We start from the raw sequence: 17,532 nt of genomic DNA, 5'->3' as shown, positions 1-17,532 counted from the left end.
CTACCTCCTATGGTTACTTAGAGACCCGGCTGTATTCCTCCAGCATTTCTGTGTCACAAAATCACAGCATCTGCAGACTTTTGTGTTTCACTCAGGCAGACTTGAGACAGGCATCCAGTTTCTCCTTCCACTCACCAATTTGCAGTATAAGAGCTGTTCTATATTTGCCTTTTTCTCTTGATCTCTGGAGACTTACCTGCCCTGTGCACTTTATTTCATAAAGCAGCTTGAGCGCAACTTCCACGTTTAAGATGGGAGAAAAAGCCGTTGAAGAAGCAGCCAAAGATTTTTGGTCAGAAGCAAAACATGAAAGTCTGTGGACACCGTGGTTGAAGTAAAAACACACAATTCTGGAAAAACTCAGCAGGTCAAACAGTGTCTGAACATTGGTTATGGTGTTTTTTTTTTACCTTTGCTGATTTTCTTCAGCGTTGCATGTTTTTAAACATTTTTGGTCTTTGATAAACTTAATAAATGCTCCCCTGATGTTACCTACATTTTGCTTCTGGATTTCAGCTCCTTTGTCTCTCTTTATATCAATCCTATAGGGAGTTCTGGAACTAAAAAAAAACTGGCAAAACCTAAACTGTGTAGTATTGAGAGGTTTATTGAAGAGAAAGTGCTGCGTGTTGACAAATGGGAATAGACTATTGATGTGGTAATTAGCTGGATTGGCCATGATTTGGTTTTTGTGGGGATAGATGGACTGGTTTGTGAACAGAGCCATAAAAGGCCAGACCAACAGATTTCTTTCCACAGGGACTGAGTCTGGACACAAATCAATTGGTTTCCACAATAAGTTGACGTTTATGGTCATAATTTTACCAATAGCAGTTTTTCATTTCCAGCTTTATTCAATAGAATTCAAAATTATCAAGCTGCATTGGTAAGAAATAATTCAGACCTCCAAGAATCAATTTTCCTCTATAGTCATGTAAAAACAGTGCAGTATGACATAGAATTTGCTTTTGTCTGCTGTAAGACAGATCGGTGAAAGAGAAGCAGAAGGGAGTCCCCTCGGATTCACTGAGTATCCGTAGATTCACCTGCAGTACTGCAGCAGGGTCCTGTCCAAATCACCATCAGCCCAAGCTCCAGATCCAAACCTTTGACATGATCAGGAGACCTTCAATGCCCTCTCGCATCCAAGTTCCAATATCTGATACCCCTTCAGCCAGTCTTGAGCAGCAGTCCGCCTGGTGTGAATCTCTTGACTGCAGTCGCCAGCTGCCTGCAGCCTGTGTGGGTTCCTTGCCTCAATTCACTAACAGTCCAGAGTCTGAGTGTTCTATGGCCGCACTGGTCTTCCGCCGTGGACACCATCCTGTGAGTCGTCTCCTCTGCTTCTGCTTCTTAAATTGGGGGTGTTCTCCCCATTTTCTGGTTGTGATGTGCGTCGAAAGAACCAAAGACTTGTTGATCCAAACCAAGGCTTTTATTAACTAAAAGTCTGGAGCATATCACAAGTACGTCAACCAGTCCAGAATGACCTGGTCTGGCTAGGAGCAATCCTTTAAGACCTGCCAGTAGGTGGGGCTACGCTCTCAGCTAATCACAGTCATCCTACACGTCCAAACAATGGAGAATTATGTACATATACACATTGGTGAGAGAATCTGGACTATCACATCGGTGCCCTGCGCCAGTCCTCTGTTTCCTTGGAGTCAGCAACTGCCAGTAGGAATCCATTTTCAAACTTCAATATCAGGATATTTTGGCTAATCTGATGGCATATTTATTGCTAACTGGCAAATGCGCCATATTGGAACTGAGACTTTAAATTGCATTTCAAAAATTTTAAAAAGTACTGTAATCCTTGTAATTTTAAAGACATAGGGCTAGATATTCCATCTGGCCATTTTGCTCACAGCATTAATTGGAAGCTTAAATACCACAATTAAATTTCACTTCCATACATGCAATATGCCAAAACTATTTGGAAACTTTAGCTGCAAGAGCACCCTCACTGGAACTGGGAAGACCTTTTCGAGCATGTTAAATAATCTGTGCTTACACAAGTCAGCCAATGAAAGTGGTCGTAAAATATTGACAGTGTGAGGTTAGATGTTTAAGCAGAGCCGCACTATTGCTGCTATTGATAGGAGACAGGAGAGAGAGCAACGATTCGGATTCTTGCTCTGAATGTCCACTTTCAATGTCATAATTCTCCATTGTTTGGTATCCTCCACGTCTGTAACCAGCCACTTCAATTTCAGATGTCGATCTAAATCCATCCAAAAATATTTTCCATCAAGATATACTTTCCAAGTTATTGCTATGGTAAGAGGCCATTATATTCAAGCTTGGAAATAACGTACCATGCATAACCACACAGAGCACTTAGCGTTTATCAGATAGGTACATATGATCCTTTCTTTGTGTCACCTTCCAAAAAAAACTGTGATAGATCCCGTGTTAATGCAAGCACCCATGAGTGTAATTCCAATGAGCTGCAGCCTGTTATCCAGATGCCAATATTATTGACAAATCAATTTAGAAACCTGCAAAAAGTAACAATGTTTAATAAACACGAAAGAACCACAAAACCATGATGAGCTTAAATTTCTGTCCATCAGGCTGAAGATGGCACAACCCCAATAACGTCTCATTTTTTTTGGTGTCATCTTTAATTTGTCACTTATTGTTTTTAAGATGCAAGTGTAGACATTTATACAATAAGTTATAGTTAGATAATAGTTAGATCATTTGTGAAACTTCTGTAACTTAAACTCTCCACAAAAAACAATTTATTTTGCCAGTTTTTAAAAGGAACCACATGTCTTTGTTGGATCAAACTGTCAAGATACGTTGCCTGTCGAACGCAAGGAAACCAGTAAAAATAGGCAAAAGTCCACAGAACCTGAAAATCATAAGTAACAATGGTGCACAAAAGGGTTTTTCAATGATCCCAAATTTCCAGTAAATGAGAACATCTTAGTGATGGAAGATTGATTCAGATTTTCAGATTTATGATCCACAACATCTGGAAATTCTGCATCTGGAAAATGATTCATGTTGCAATACAACATCGCTATATTTAACCTTGCCCATTTGGCAAAGATTGGCAGGAAATGTAGCAGTTAACATAGCTTTCTCAAAATGATCTTGTAGATTTCTGAGTAAGTGAGAGGAGTGATTTTATGGCAGGGAATGTTTGGAGTGTATGAGCAAACAAATGGGAACAAAACCAAGTGCATTTTGTTTTAACCATCTTTTTGCCCCTGGTAGAACATTTCTGCCAAGGATCATCCAATCAAGTTGCCTGTGATAGAACCCAGGGGTCTGACTGACACAAACAGTGAGGCTGTAGACGGAAGATTATTTGTGGAGAGCATGACAGCTTATCACATGCCACCCCACTACAACACACCCACCTCACCCATCTAAACTCCTGGGTTGAAGGGAATCTTTTTAAAATAATTTTTGGAATTTCCAGAAGGATAAAATAAAACTTTTGACAAAGAGGCCCAGAAATGTGGGCACACTCTTGAATCCCAATAGCATGCCTGCATTCATTTCTGGTCTGTTTCATTGAAGATGTACACATCCAAAGTAATCTCAATGTAAATCATGAAAAAATACTCAGGTATAGGTATACTCTGCTTTACAAAACTAGAGCATTCGTAGAAAACCTTTCGTAAGCCGAAATGGCATACAGCGAAGAAGCAATTACCATTGATTTCTATGCAAAGATTTTTTGAGTGTTTCCAGACCCAAAAAATAAGCTACCAAATCAAACCAAATAACAGATAAAACAAAAAATAACACTTAACATTTGTTAAAAGCAGGATTGATATGATTAATACATAGCCTACAAAGTAAAAATAATGTATGTACAGTATAATTAGGCTGAGTCTTCGGAGGTTAGGGTGGTGGGAGGTACAGAAGACTGGGATGTAGGAGAGAAAGGAATAGGGTATTCTACTGATATCTCATCATCATCTGAATCTGTCAGGCCACTAACGTCTACACCTTCTTCTATATCTGCCTGCCTTAACGTCGAAAATTGAAGTTCATCATCTGCTGTGGTTGACGTGGAAGGCTTGAAATACAATAGTATGCTTGACTTCTTAACCTCATGCCTTTTTCTATCATACAGTTCTTTGTAGGGACGCAAAGCATCAAGCAAAGTTGCCCTAAACTTACGTGCCTTTCAAAATGAAAGTCATACTTTTCTGCCATCATTTTGGCACTGTCATTCGTGGCAAAATTGAATGCAAGTGCTTCACGTTCAGTTCCTGGATGACTTCACTATTGCATTTGGTTTCGATTCGTATCCTTTCCACTTGCAATTGCATCAGGTCTTCTGTCAGCGCTTGATCATAGGATGCCAAAACCTCTTGAACATCATCTTTGGCAACTTCCACAAACCCAGCTCCTTCACCAGATTCACTATTTCTGTATTTATTGTTGTTGGTTCTAAGCCTTTACAATCATTCTCTGCTTCAGGACAGTTTCCTCCAAATGCCATTTCTCATCAAGACTGTTATCCTATCGAGATCATCTCCAAGGTTGCCAATTGCCTCTTTTATATTGTAGCCTTTCCAGATCTCTCACAAAGATGCTTTGCAGTTGACCTCTCTGTCAATGGCTCTTACAATAAAACACATCACACTTTGCATGTAGTAAGCCTTAATTATGGTGTGATAGTACAGACCTATCACCAATGTATATAGTTACAGTATCTAGAGTGTAATGACTGTGCTTACAGCGATTGGCTGAGAGCTTAGCCACGCCTACTGTCTGGGCCTTAAAGGGTTGTGTCCCTAGCCAGGTCGGATCATTCCGGACTGGTCGGCCACCTGTGAAGAGCTCTTGTCTTTTGCTAATAGAAGCCTTGGTTTGGATCAACAAGTCTTGGTGGTTCTTTCGACGAGCTCTACATATGGCTATTAGGCCTTGGCACCATGGTTGCAGCAATGATGTCGTATTCGGCGGTACGAATGCAACATGAATGTTACCACTGTACTCAGTAGTGTGCCGTGGATGAGCAGCGCAAATATTGACAATCACAAGACACCTAATATTGATCTGATTCTCTTTCAACAAAAGGACTAATGTATCCACTCATGTACTCAGAGAAAATCACTTGTATCTTCCAACTGCTTGGATGTGAATGAAGCACAACAGGAAGTGTATGCTTATCAACGCCTTTAAGTGCCCTTGGATTTTCTGAATGGTACATCATTAGGAGACCTAAGGACAGCAACACCAGTGGCGTTAATAATAGGCATTAGAGGGTGAACTTGTCCTTCAATGCTTTGTGTCCCTTAGTCTGCTTTTCTTCCATTGAAATGAATGTCTTGCTTGGCAATTTTTTCCAATGAATTGCAGTTCGTCACAGCTGAACGCTTGCTTATATGAATAAGCACCTTCTGTGGTTATTTTATTCAGTTTTTCTGGGAACTTTTTAGCAGCTGCAGTATCAGCCAAAACCCTCTCTCCAGTAATCCTTAAGCTATGAAGCTGCACTCTCCTCAAAGATCAATCAAACCATCTACGGCAACCTTCAAATTCCATTTTCGCCACACTTTCATCACCATCGTCCAGTGCTTTCTGTTTCAGCTTATGAAAAAGAGTAACTGATTTCTCCCTAAGTATAAGATAGCTTTACGGAACACTACGCTCTGTACACCCATCAATCCACTCAAGCAACAGACTTTCCATTTTCTCCATTACTGGATGCCGACTACTGGATGTTGCTTAGCAGAACCAATAGTAACTTTGGGACCTTTCAAGATTTTTTCTCTCAGTGTGTAAATACTACGGATGGTGGACGCAGGCAGATTCAATGCATGCACAATGTCTTTATTTCGTTCACCATGATCCAAAAGCTTAATTATGCCCAGTTTTACATTAAGTGTAACAATCCTGCTAACTGATGCCCAATATAAATTAAGATAAAGCACAGATGCTGACAGACACAGTTCAAAGCCTTGATACTGGGTGAAGTTCCCAGGGAAGTAACTGCTCAAGGTTTCTGTGCAGCCTCGGGATGCATGCACAGCCTTTGTAATGGCTCGCACTTTTCATAAAAGCTAAAAACTTGGTAAAAGTGAACACGGATTTTTTTTGCAAAAGCGAATTTTCATAATTTGAGTATCATTAAAGCACATAGGAGTGGGTTGTGTATGGCAGTGTGTCACAATGAGCAATGGAGGTTGGCTGTGTTGAACAAGAAGTGTGAAAGAAATGAGCCGAATCCAGTGATGTCTCAGTGCGAACTCCTTTACTCAAAACCAAACCCCGTGATTCAAACACCCGCACCCTTTCCTTTTAACCCCCCCCCTGCACCCAGCAGGGCAGAAGTGGCGTGGGCCTCCAGTGTGAGGCTCGGCTCGTCTCGCTTTTAAAATCCCGCTCTATGGCATCGGTTACTTTCCTGTCCGCAACTGCTGGGGCCGGTTCACTCGCTGCTTAGGCGCACCCCTAATGTCTTTTTTTAAGGTTTCTTTTCTTTTCAACGCAACATAGGTCTTAACACCAATTTTTTTATTATATGTGATTTGTTAAAACTTTATTTTATTATCATGTACCTATGTAACATTTTTTTGATGGTGGGGGGAGCAATACAGATTATCTGTCTGTTTTAACATACAATAATTAATTCTACAGAGAGGGTTATCCCAAAGTTACTCACCAAATGACCCTAAAATGACCAGCCAGCTATTTTGAGGCCCTCACTAGATTACCCTTCTCCCTTTTCCCATGCCAATTTTACCAGTCAACTCATCACAGGATCACGTCAGCATATCATCATCTCAGATCTGCCCAGCTCCTCCAGCAAGAGAGAAAAGCAAGTACTCTTCAACATTCCTGGCTCATTTGGATGCCACTTTAAAATGGCACCCACTGAAACTAATCTCTGTTGATCATTTTTAACAGAAAAAAGATAGTGAACGGTTCAATTTGATATGATGTTGGAACACATGTTCCAGAAGAGTGTGAGCACAAATTTAAGTTTCCCAGGTTGTTCGCAAAATGAAGCCATTGATTATTTTTTTTTAAGATCTCAGGCCTCATGCTATGGAGAAAATATGTGTAGGTTCAGATTCAAGGTACAAGTATTCTGTAGAGACACAAGAGACTGCAAATGCTGGAATATAGAGCAAAATTGGATTTCTGCATCAATTAAGTGAGTCAGCCAGTATCAGTAAAGTCCACTCCCATTGATACAAGGAAATGCATTGTACTGTTTAACTAAGCTTCTATTTTTAAAATTATACCCTGCACTTTTGTTTTATTATACCACAAAGCTTTGATTTTTGGACTACCTGCTGTATGATGTAGAGATCGAACTGCCTGGACAGCTTGTGAAATTACGTTCTTCACTATATTTCACAATGAACAATTCAATTGAAATGGACAATTGACATTTTGGGTCAAGACTGTTCATCTAGAGTATTTTTCAAATTTAGACATACAGCACAGTAACAGGCCATTTTGGCCCACGAGTTCATGCCGCCTAATTTACACCCCCAGTACGTTCTGAATGGTGGGAGGAAACCGGAGCCCCCAGAGAAAACCCATATAGACAAGGGGAGAACATACAAATTCCTTACAGACAGCGCAGGACTCAAACCCCAGTCCGGTCCTGATCACTGGCGCTGTAAAGGCATTGTACTGCTCAATTTATTGTATCGTTACTGAGGTGGGGGGGGGGGTGGTCTGTGCCTTGGTCTGCAAAACTCTTTCTCATCCTCCATATGCTTCTGGTTCCAGGAAGGTTTCAAAATATCGCAACACTCCCTCTGTCCATGAGTTCTGTTGCTCTCTGGGCTTCGAGGGTTCCATTCACTTTCATGGCCACCATTTCATTTTTCAGCCTATAAATTACTTCATACCAGTTGAATTTCACATTTTGACATGAATCAGCGTCATCGGATTAACAAAAGTCATGGCAATCATTCACAACCCCAAATCACCAATAATTCTTTGGAGCTGTAATCTTCCAGGGGGAACTTTATCTTCTTTCAACCACATATTTTTGATACTGACTGGACTTTTCTCTTCTTTACAACAAAACTAGTTTTGTTTGCCAAATAACAAGAGGACTGAATTTTTCCAAAATTGCATGCCTCATAATTGTGGCTGATCACATGCCGAACTTGTCAGAAATAATCCTGTTCTCCCTTGCACAAACTCAAGAGATACAATTCAGAAAATGCTGCAAACAAAATAATAATTGTACAATCTCTTGCCTGCTGAAACATGTTTCTTCAATCAGATAAGGAGATATACATTATAGATCAGAACAGAAGAAGTAAATCCGAAATTACACTTGGAAGCAGAAAAGATAATTGAGTCAACTGTTACATTTGTTTCCTTCCAACATTCATTGTAATATCACAAGCATCCATCACTTGCTTGTCCAAGTGTATTTTCAGCCAGAGGAGTAGCTGTCAAGGTGGCAATCTTGAACATTGGTTTCCCATTTACCCATGAAATCAAAGATTACACAATACGTAGAGATTTTCATGGCCGCTCGTTCGCAAAATGAAGCCATTGATTATTTTTTATTCTCAAGAAAATTAGATGGATGGCAGTGTTCTCTGTAAAAGCAGTTGAAAAGAGAAGGAGGGACAACAGTGTAAATCAAAGTACTGACCAGGTGACAGCCATTTGGGGTTTTGAAAGACTCTTGGCGAGAAAGGAAAAGATGAAGGAGGCAAAGAATTCTCCAGTTCTGAAGTCCTGGGGGGAGAAAAAAAAAGAAATAGATTAAGAGATGGTGTGATAACTTTTAATTGCAAACAAGAAGAAGAACACATCTTGTCTCTTAATGGAATCACATTGATCATCCGAAAAGAGTTGAAGGGACATCGCCCCTGCTCACCATCCAAACTAGATCCTGTCAGAGTTCCTTTTTTTTGTCTCAATCAACTCCCGTCATTTGAGAAAGACACACGCCTGAAGGGGTACATTCATCGACAAGGATTGTGGTGTGAAGGCACATCTTGATGCTCTGCTCCCATGTAGTTAGATTTTGTAGAAGTAAGGCCATATACGGCTGATGCAATTAACGGTAGCATGTTCGTTATTTTTTTGGTATCTCCGCTGGTTGAGTAAGGGATAAATTTGCTGGATCGTTTGAGTGGAATTGGGTGTCCTTCACAATATTGCCATCTGACCTAAAATGTCAGTTTGTCTACTTGGATACATGGGTCTTTAAAATTATTTGCAGGATAATTTCTTGCCACATCCAAGATTCAATGCTTGTAAGCTAAGGAGGGCATTTTAATTTTTATGTTGTGAAGTTGTGCACTATTTGCCTGCAGTGTCCTTAACATTCCAGGCCAGTTATATTGAAAATAGCTCAGCTCAGCTGAGTTTAAAGTAACTAACTGGTCACTACTTTTATCATTTTACAGAAGGAAAATCATTCAGATGAGTCTTTAGAAGGCACCAATCTCTGTCCCCCCCAGGGTCTGTAAGGTTTGCCACTGTTGCTTGTTGCAGTCTGAGCTGATGGACTGAATGTACTGGGACAAATCAAAGGGAAAGTGCTGAAAGACAAAGGGAATGCAGACAATGATGACATTGAGAACAAAGTGGGGGGGGGGGGAGGGGCAGCAGCTTGGGGAGGACATAACCACTGGAATGACTGGACCAACACTGCAATTAGGAGCCATCTTATGTGAAGATGCATCAGTGTGTGAGGAAGTACCAATCCTGTTTTGATGGTGAGGCTCTGTCGAAGCAATATTGCTATTGTTATGTACCACCTGTGGCATCAGGACTAGATGCAGATGTGGGTGGGATATATATGCAATCAATTTATTTTGAAATAACGCATCATGAATTTGATGTTGATTCTAATTTTGGTATGCGTGCTGCTGAATCCAACAAAATAGAACCATTATTCCTTGCTGCAGTATTCAGGTGGCCTGGCCTGCTATGAACACTCTAATCTTATTGCTGGCCAAGAAAACATCACCGACTACATCAGCAGAGACTTTTCTTTGAATTAAAATATAGACGACACTTTCCAAGTTCTAGTATTTCCCAATTTCAAAATGTGTCATCTTCAAAGAGATGTGAGCGACAAAATTGCGAATGACTATCTTATTAAATCCAATAAGCCAAACTTTGTAACTTTAATACGTTGATCAACAGATAAATATTTTGAATAACTTTGCAGTGAGATTTTCAGAACGATGAATAAACAAAACATTCAACTATATTTAAAGACATAACGATATTCAACTTAAACAGTTGAATACAAGAAAAAATAGGCAAAATAAGATGAATTAAGATGAATTCAAAGAAAAGTATCTCAGCTTATATCCCCTTCATAATTCTTCGAAGAATGAGATGCAAGCTCTTGGTCTGCTTGGATATTATGACATATGATGTCTTAGTCACTATGGTAACACTACAAACAATACTTGTTCTTAAATGGATAGGTACAAAATTAACTATGAATCAAAAACACAAGGTTTTAACCTTTACATTTTGGCCAAGATTTTAACTGTCAGAGAAAAAATTTTAAATTAAAAAAAATTTTTTAGACATATAGCACTGTAAAAGGCCAATTTGGCCCTACAATTCTATGCCACCCAATTTACACCTCGTTAACCTACACACTGTGTGTGTTTTTTGAATGTTGGGAGGAAACCAGAGCCTATGGAGAAAACCCACACAGACACTGAACCCAGGTCCAGTCCTGATCGCTGGTGCTGTAAAGGCGTTGTGCTAACCACTACACCAACCGTGAAAGTCCCTCCAAAACTTACATTTTTGGGTTAATGGTCAGAAGCCTCTTTAATTAACTGCCATCACATTCAAATGTTTCACCTGAGTATATACTGTAGGTACCAACGTTGCTGGAACCTATTACTGAACTCCATTGTTTGACCCCTCGTGGTGCCAAAAGGTGCAGTGCAAAGAAAGGAAGCACAGTTTTAGACTTGGCACTGAACTGGTAATCCTGTTTGTCTGAATGGAGAAACTGCTGAATGATTTCAGTTGACTTTTATTTTAGTTTACTATTGCCTTTAACAGTTTCAAGCATATTTAAGTGTTCCTTTATTTTCAACCATATTAGATTAAATAGTAATATATAATATCTTGCAGAAATATTTCTGCTTTCCTGCCACCTTGACAAACTGTTGGTCCAAAACTACTATAGATAAACTATAACCCAATCTCATTGACGACTGTTCCCCTTCCTTTTTTTTAACTAATTTAACATCCTCAGCCCCTTCCTGCTTATAGTGGGGATAAAGCTTTAAAGTTCATGCTTTTTTGTGTCATCTTTTGAAGTATTAACATTATTGTTTCAGCAATAAAGCTTTCAACTGAGTGAGAAGAATCGTTACTTGTAGACAGATGCAGCAGGGTGTGACTAAACATATCAAAAAGAAAATGATTATGTACTTCACATGTTGAGATTACACCTGAATTCTGAAGATTTTTACTTCCGTGCTAGCGGTGACTTGCTCTATTTATATCAATCTTTCAATAGGTTTTAGAGCTAGAATAGGCAGTAAAATGGAAACGTGTCCATTTCTCTTGTGACTGTAGGGATAAGGATAGGCCTCTATGCTTGAGAAGCAAGGAAATATACAAGTGCAAGTGGCAAAAATCATGGACCCAGATAAGCAAAGTATCTGCATGTCATATCAATGATTGAAGAGGAGGCCCAGGCCTTCCTGTATGATTTACCACAATGATTGGAGTCACTTGAGTGACCATTGCTGCTTCAAGAAGTGTGCCTGAATCTGTTGGCCTAACCAGAATTGATGGATAGATATACAAGAGTAAACATCCTCCTTCTCCAATTGCCATTATGGCCTCAGATGTGGCGTCAAGGGAAACACAAGAGCATGCTATCGACATTGGAAGCGCAGGAACACTTCTGATCAACCATAAAATTATGAATGGTGTAGATAAGATAGAGTCAGGCAAGTTGTTTTCATTGATTGGGGTGGGGTGGGGGGGGAGACTTGAACTAACCTCAAGATCCAGGGAAGTAGATTTAGGACAGAGATGAGGAGGAACTGCTTTTTCCAGGTGGTGGTGAATCCTTGCCCATTGAAGCAGTGGAAGTGACCTCAGTAAATAAATTTAAGACAAGATTAGATAGTTTTTTACATAGTTGGGGAATTAAGGGATATGGGGAAAAGGCAGGTGGGGGGAAATGAGCTGGTCATCAGTTCACCCACGAGCTCATTGAATTGTGGAGCAGGCTCGACAGGCCAGATGGCCGACTCCTGCTCCTAATTCTTATGCAAGATACCAGAAAACATACCACAGTGGTCCCATAGGCAGACTCCCCAAACTGGGGTCAGAACTGCCCCTTTTTGCTTGCAGTCAGGCTTCATCTTCCCATAAGGTATAACTTATTTCCTTCATCTTTGCCTCATGCTGTTTCTTTGGTATAAATACAAACATTATTCTTGCAGCATCTCTATCAAACATGTGCATTGCACACCAATAGATGTCACTGGTGTGCATCCCTCAATATCCACCATGGAAGTGTTAATTGGATTTTGTAATCGATTCTGCATCAATTTCATGTGTAGAGCACACAGAGAACATTCGTACATTATTGAATGTCGAGGCCTGTTCATTTAATAATTACACAAGTTAGAGATTTTCAAATGTCATTCCAGATCTGAAGGAAGTAATTGTACTCTCTGCTCAAACTGCTATCTTGCAACATCTGCAAGTTTTCCATTGCTCGATGTCTGTTGTGTTTAACTGAACACTGGGCAATATAATTTATTTATCTCACTGCCTAAGGCATGTAAGTATTTTCCCCCACTGTTTACTCACTTAATGCCTGGATTAGAAAAGCATTATTTCTTAACTTGTTGCAATTAAATATTTAAATCATGAAGTGAAAGACTCCATAATTTTCAAACTATGGGTTTTAATTTACCTCATACAGAGAACATTGGTGGTCACCTGCAGTGCTGTGTAGCTCAAAATTTATCTAATACATAATTTCTGAATAAGGCTATGCATACAGTGAAAATAAATGAACACAATTTACTGAACAGCAGTCAAATATTTAATCAGTTGATGAAGCATACTTGATACGTTCCTCCACAGATAATTAAAGACAAACTTGTTTAAAGATAGGGCAACATTGGCATTACATATACTATAAATCTGACCAATACAAACAATTTGGCTCCCCTGATGCATACATCAGTTTGATTTTACCACCTCCACACTTACAGATATGATTATGTATTTAATTTCTAACCAATTTAGAACAAAATATTTTGTAATATAACAAATTGTAACCAGCCTCTTAATCAGTTTCTAAAGTAGTACTGTGCATTTGCTGATATTTGTAGGAAATAATTAGATATTCAAATTAATGCCAGTCTGTTAATAAGCAAAAGAAATGCATTTGACTTTCTGTAAGTTTGTCACCTTCCTGACAGAAAGTGCACAAATGTGTTCGCTGCCTTCTTTACCTTCCCAATTTCCTGTTTCCTCTGCATGCCTGGACAGACTTAGCCATGAGAATCACCGCCAAATCCAATCCTGTCCTCAGTCAACATTTATGTATGGATTTACCAATAAGAATCACTTGATAGGGTGATTTTCATTTTCTCTCTTCCCCTGATCAAGGATATTGGGGAGAAAAGATTGTACTTTCTACCAATAGAAGTTTTCTTCATGCAGCTGGTTCAATTTCAGGTGTGGCAATGCATTGTGAGAAACTCCACTTATACTTTATATTCTGGATATTTTCGAACACAGATACACAAAGTATTTTTTTTGTCAGTCCATTTAATCAATGGCATACCAATATTCCCAAAGACTCATATAGAAATACAGCATAATATCACAAATAACTCACGTTCCAAGTGGAATCTCACTTCCACTAATTCGTCTCCTGCAGTACTTTTAATGTATTGCATTGGTACAGCAGATAATAGCTTCTTCCCCACTTTTACAACCAATCCCACTCCACCACAACACCTGCTGTGACATAAAGTTGGGTATTGAATTCAATTAATTATGAAGTCTTCAGAATTTAAGTAGACGCCATAAAAAATGTATGGTTTCTTATGGGTTCTTCAACCTGAGTTATTTTTATGCATCGTTTGATCACATCAAGCCACACACAATTGAATCAGCTTGCAATTGAGGACTGGCATGCTCATAAATGTTATTTTTGTTGTCTTTGCAGGTTTATCCCAATTTGCATAAAAATTTGTGCATTGAACATGTTGTCTCAGTGTGTTCAATTCTGGATTGGAGGGTGAATCAAAGCAAGAATATGAGCTTCTAATGAATGGCAAATCAAAAAAGAAATCTGGGCTAAAGATCATCTTCCAGAAAATTGTAACTGATGGCCACAGTGACATTTGGTATCCCTGAAATTATATATTTTTTAGTTATCTAGAAATTTCATGCAAGGCTATTTCAATTGACTTTTTGACCATTCAAGTAAAATATTTTGAAATGCTTATACAAGAGGCTTTGGATCTAATTTCCATGACAATCAAAATAAATCCTTCTTCGTTTATCTAATGATCAAGGGAAAAAAAGATGGAGGTGACTGAGAGGGTTTGAGTAACAGAACAGGATCTAGTTGTGAAGCCAGAGCAGAGCTTGTTTTGTTTTCATTTGTCTGAGGCAGGAGGAATACTGTGACAGATTATATTGTGTTTGTATTGTATATAAGATGTGTTTTTGGGAGTTAAATTGGGGCAGGCTTTTTAGTGTAGGTCATATACAAACACTCCGAAACAGATCTCATTTAAAATACTGGAGCTCTGCTCAAGCCAGACAGGGTGGCTTTATCATTTATGTAAATGATTTGGAGTGAAGCTTGCCATACTAAGAGGGTCATGTGATTTTGAAAATAGAGAGGGTCAAACAGGCTTTTCTCTGTGTGTGTGAGAGAGAGAGAGAGAGAGAGAGAGAGAGAGAATTCAGTTCTGCAGTTTGACAGTCAGCAGCAGCAGCTGGGACTGGAACAGGACAAGCTGGCAAGCTTGTGGAAAACCCCATTTGGAAGATGGGGTTAGTTCAGCCTGGTCAAAGCCCTAATGGTCCATATAAGAGGAGAGGACTGACTGCCTAATGTTTCACTTGAAATAAGTGAAACTAAAAGGAACTCTGTGGTAACCTGAAAGAAAGAGGTTATTATCTGGAAAACCCTAATGGGGCAAGTTTCTTTGTGTCCAGGAACAACAAATCTTTCTCTGAAAACCAAAAAGAACCTTCCTGAGTGATAACCACTTACCTTTCAAGCACCAAAGCCTGGTGAACTTCATAAATGTTAAATTCTGTACACAGTATAAGAATTGCCTGCAACCAGTAAACCTGAGATTGGACTGCGACTCAAATAACTTTTTCTGAACTTACACACACATTAAATACATGTGCGCTTAGAATTAGAAGGGGGTTAAGTTAAGTTAGCTAAGTTAAAAGTAATAAGTTAAAGTTTGATCCTGTTTTCATGTTTAAAGATAATTCTCTATTGTATTCATGTTATAAAATTTTAAATAAAGTCTTCAAAAAAAAAACTCTCAGAGAGAAAAAAAAGACATAATCTCTGTCTTATATAATGGACAACTCATTATTCTTAAATAGTGGCTTCATTTGATCTTCTCCAAGTTGAAGATATATTCCCTCTCTAATCTCCTTAAGATCTTGATTGATTAAATCCAATCTCTGATCTCTCTTTCAATGACTAGATAAAGAAATGGCCTGTCCTAGAACCATAGAACATTACGGCACAGAAACAGGCCCTTCTAATCTGTGCCAAACTATTTATTTTGCCTAGTCCCACTGACCTGCACCCAGTCCATAGCCTCTCCCATCCATGTACCTGTCCAAATTCCTCTTAAATGTAAAAATTGAGCCCGCATTCACCACTTCAGCTGGAAGGTCTTTCCACACCCCCACCACTCTCTGTGTGAAGAAGTTCCCCCTCATGTTCCCCCTAAGCTTTTCCCATTTCACCTTTAGCCCATGTTCTCTGGTTTGTATCTCACCTACTCTCAGTGGAAAAAAAGCCTATCATCATTTACTCTGTCTATCCTCGTAATTTTAAATACCTATATCAAATCTCCGTTCATTCTTCTACGCTCTAGGGAATGAAGTCCTAACCTATTTAACCTTGCCCTGTAACTCTTCTCTGCACTTTTTCTATCTTATTGATATCTTTTCTGTAGTTAAGTGACCAAAACTGCACACAAATCTCCAAATTTGGCATCACCAATGTCTTATACAACTTTAACATAACATCCCAACTCCTGTATTCAATACTTTGATTTGTGAAGGCCAATATGCCAAAAGCTCTCTTTATAACCCTATCCACCTCCGATGCCACTTTCAGGTTATTATGTATCTCTATTCCTAAATCCCTCTGTTGTACTGCACTTCTCAGTGCCCTACCATTTACCATTTATATCCTTTCTTGGTTTGGCCTTCCAAAATTCAACACCTCACATTTGTCTGCATTAAATTCCATCTGCCGTTTTTCAGCCTATTTTTCCAGCTGGTCCATATCCCTCTGCAAGCTTTGAAAACCTTTCTCGCTGTGCACAACGCCTCCAATCTTAGTGTCATCTGAAAACTTGCTGATCCAATTTATCACATTATCATCCAGATCATTGATATAGATAACAATGGTCCCAGCACTGATCCCTGAGGCACATCATGAGTCACAGACCTCCAGACTGAGAAGCTATCATCCAACACTACACTCTGGCTTCTCCCTTCCAGCCTTCCTTCTTTCCTTAACCCACCCACCTGCTCAAAGTATCATTCTTCTCTGAACTACTTCCATTGAATTTACATTGTTCCTTGAATCATAAAACTAATGGTGTATACAGAAGTCCAGAAGTGCTCTCACCAATTACGGATATAAATGAAACTGTGGCGGCGCACATCCTCATGGTGAACCGGCCCCGCTTGTATCGCCACGTGGTGGGGCAGCCATGGGGAAATGGCGTCATCAGAGGTTTCTCTCTGACTCCAGCATCCCTTCCAGTGCCCACCCTGGGCAGCGATTATGACTTCACAATGCACCAGGTGACTGAGCTGTCCTTAGAGGGGTGTCTGAATTGGAATAAAAACAGTCATTAATGACCTTCAATCTGGCAGTAGTGATTTCTTTCAGCTCCTGCAACTGCCACAGTGGTGACCCCAACTTGATTTGAACACACAGCCTTGTGATCTTTTTTTCTTATCTGTTCATTTTCCTCAAGCAAGAAATAATAATAGTATTGTTTGCATTCCTAGTTATTTACTGTGCTTCTTTATGAAGTTTTTGTAAATGATACATTGGGGCACCCAAAATCCTCTGCATCTCATAACTCTCCAACCTCCATCATTCAGAAAATATCTTTCTTCATTTTCTTGTCAAAATGGATCATTTCATATTTCTCATATTGTATCTGCTCTATCTTTGCCTACTCATTTAACTCCTCAATATTCCTTTGTCACCTTCACAACTTACTTTCTACCTTCCCTTGTCATCGTCATACTTTAGATGCCTTCATCTAAGCCTTTTATATAAATTGTAAAACATAGATAACACTTTGGCAGACC

The 17,532-nt window shown here is 39.4% G+C and overlaps 1 protein-coding gene across 4 annotated transcripts in view; it reads right to left on the bottom strand.

The window, feature by feature from the left end:
- The window catches only part of mdfic (MyoD family inhibitor domain containing), an 89,080-nt gene extending 72,111 nt beyond the window's left edge, over positions 1-16,969 (bottom strand). For 2 of the 4 annotated variants that reach the window (XM_069903852.1, XM_069903851.1), the window contains exon 1: positions 16,835-16,969. In XM_069903852.1, the coding sequence (XP_069759953.1) occupies positions 16,835-16,937 (103 nt within the window). In that variant the 5' untranslated portion in view covers positions 16,938-16,969. The remainder of the gene's footprint in view (positions 1-16,834) is intronic. The other 2 variants (XM_069903858.1, XM_069903853.1) reach the window with 2 other exon arrangements.
- Positions 16,970-17,532: the final 563 nt, after the last annotated feature.

This window comes from Narcine bancroftii, chromosome 11, assembly GCF_036971445.1.
Source record: "Narcine bancroftii isolate sNarBan1 chromosome 11, sNarBan1.hap1, whole genome shotgun sequence".
Classification (NCBI taxonomy): domain Eukaryota; kingdom Metazoa; phylum Chordata; class Chondrichthyes; order Torpediniformes; family Narcinidae; genus Narcine; species Narcine bancroftii.
Note: the sequence above shows the minus strand (reverse complement) of the source record. Positions and strands in the feature narration are given on the sequence as shown.